This window comes from Exserohilum turcica (assembly GCF_000359705.1).
Source record: "Exserohilum turcica Et28A unplaced genomic scaffold SETTUscaffold_31, whole genome shotgun sequence".
Taxonomy (NCBI): domain Eukaryota; kingdom Fungi; phylum Ascomycota; class Dothideomycetes; order Pleosporales; family Pleosporaceae; genus Exserohilum; species Exserohilum turcicum.
Window position 1 is genome coordinate 31335 of NW_007360148.1, and position 1064 is coordinate 32398.

Consider the following 1064-nt stretch of genomic DNA (forward strand, 5'->3'; position numbering starts at 1 on the left):
GAGAAAGTCCTCTATATATAGTTACATCTAGCTAGCTGCTTTTCCTTTTATGTGCATGCTAGCTGTGAGAATCTTTTCCTAATCGTTTAGTACTCTATTAAATCTATAGTATAAGTTAATGTTAGTGAGGAACGTCCTAAGTTCGTGCTGACCTCCTTTATACTTTTCAGGCGTTGCCATCTTAGGTTTTATAACGCGTCCATTTGGCGTAGCTGTTAGCTAGCCAGCCATCTGCGCTATTATTTCCTATATAGCAGCTATCTGCCGTGCCTAGATGCGCAGCTGTTGCTTAAGATCTTATACCTTAGCCTAGTTCGCGTTGTTCCTTTCTCCATCTAAGAAGTTAGAGTTAGAACCGCTTCCTTTAAGCATCTCGTCGTCGAGAGCTAGTGAAGTCGTAGGAGCTGCAATTGTAGGCTTCTGTCCCTGACTTCTGCTGTGGGCCATTATGGTAATCTTATTTAAGCGACTATTAGTTAATCCGTTCCACCAAATCCGTAGGTGGTCAAAGTGTTACACGGGGTTTCCTAACACTATTAGAAACTATACTTACCTAGTCTTAGTCCGGGTTAGGGCGAGGCTATTTAGCTAAAGTATCCGTGAGGTAATTGTCTGGCGATAAGGTAGAGAGAAGTTGTAGGAGTTAACTAGGTTAGTAAGACAAACTAATTCTATTAGAAGATAGAATAACTAAGTATTAATCTATATAAGAGAAGAACTTATAAGAGTTAACCACAACAAGTGTAATAATGACAAAAAAAAACAAAAACACACACACACACCAACTTTTAAGCAGAAATCTTTGTGCGTGCCAGCCAAGCCAAAGCCGCCTTCCAGAGGATAGGGAGACTAGCAAATATAGAGACAGGCCTCTCTCCCTACGCCATTAGGCAGCTCTACTTAGCGTGCGTTACTAGCGTTGCAGACTACGGAGCACCAGTATACTGGCACTCACAAAGCTACGCAACAAAGCTACTCCAACCACTCCACAATCTCGCGTGTAGAAAGGTGCTAGGAGTCTTTAGAACCGCTCCATCAATACCTGCAAGTGTTGAAGCAAGCCT

General features: G+C 42.3%; 1 protein-coding gene across 1 annotated transcript in view; it reads left to right on the forward strand.

The window, feature by feature from the left end:
• Window positions 1-798: 798 nt before the first annotated feature.
• The window catches only part of SETTUDRAFT_111887 (uncharacterized protein), a gene marked incomplete at both ends in the record, with an annotated part of 1565 nt that continues 1299 nt past the window's right edge, over window positions 799-1064 (forward strand). The window contains one exon of the mRNA XM_008029725.1: window positions 799-1048. Within this exon, the coding sequence (XP_008027916.1) occupies window positions 799-1048 (250 nt within the window). The remainder of the gene's footprint in view (window positions 1049-1064) is intronic.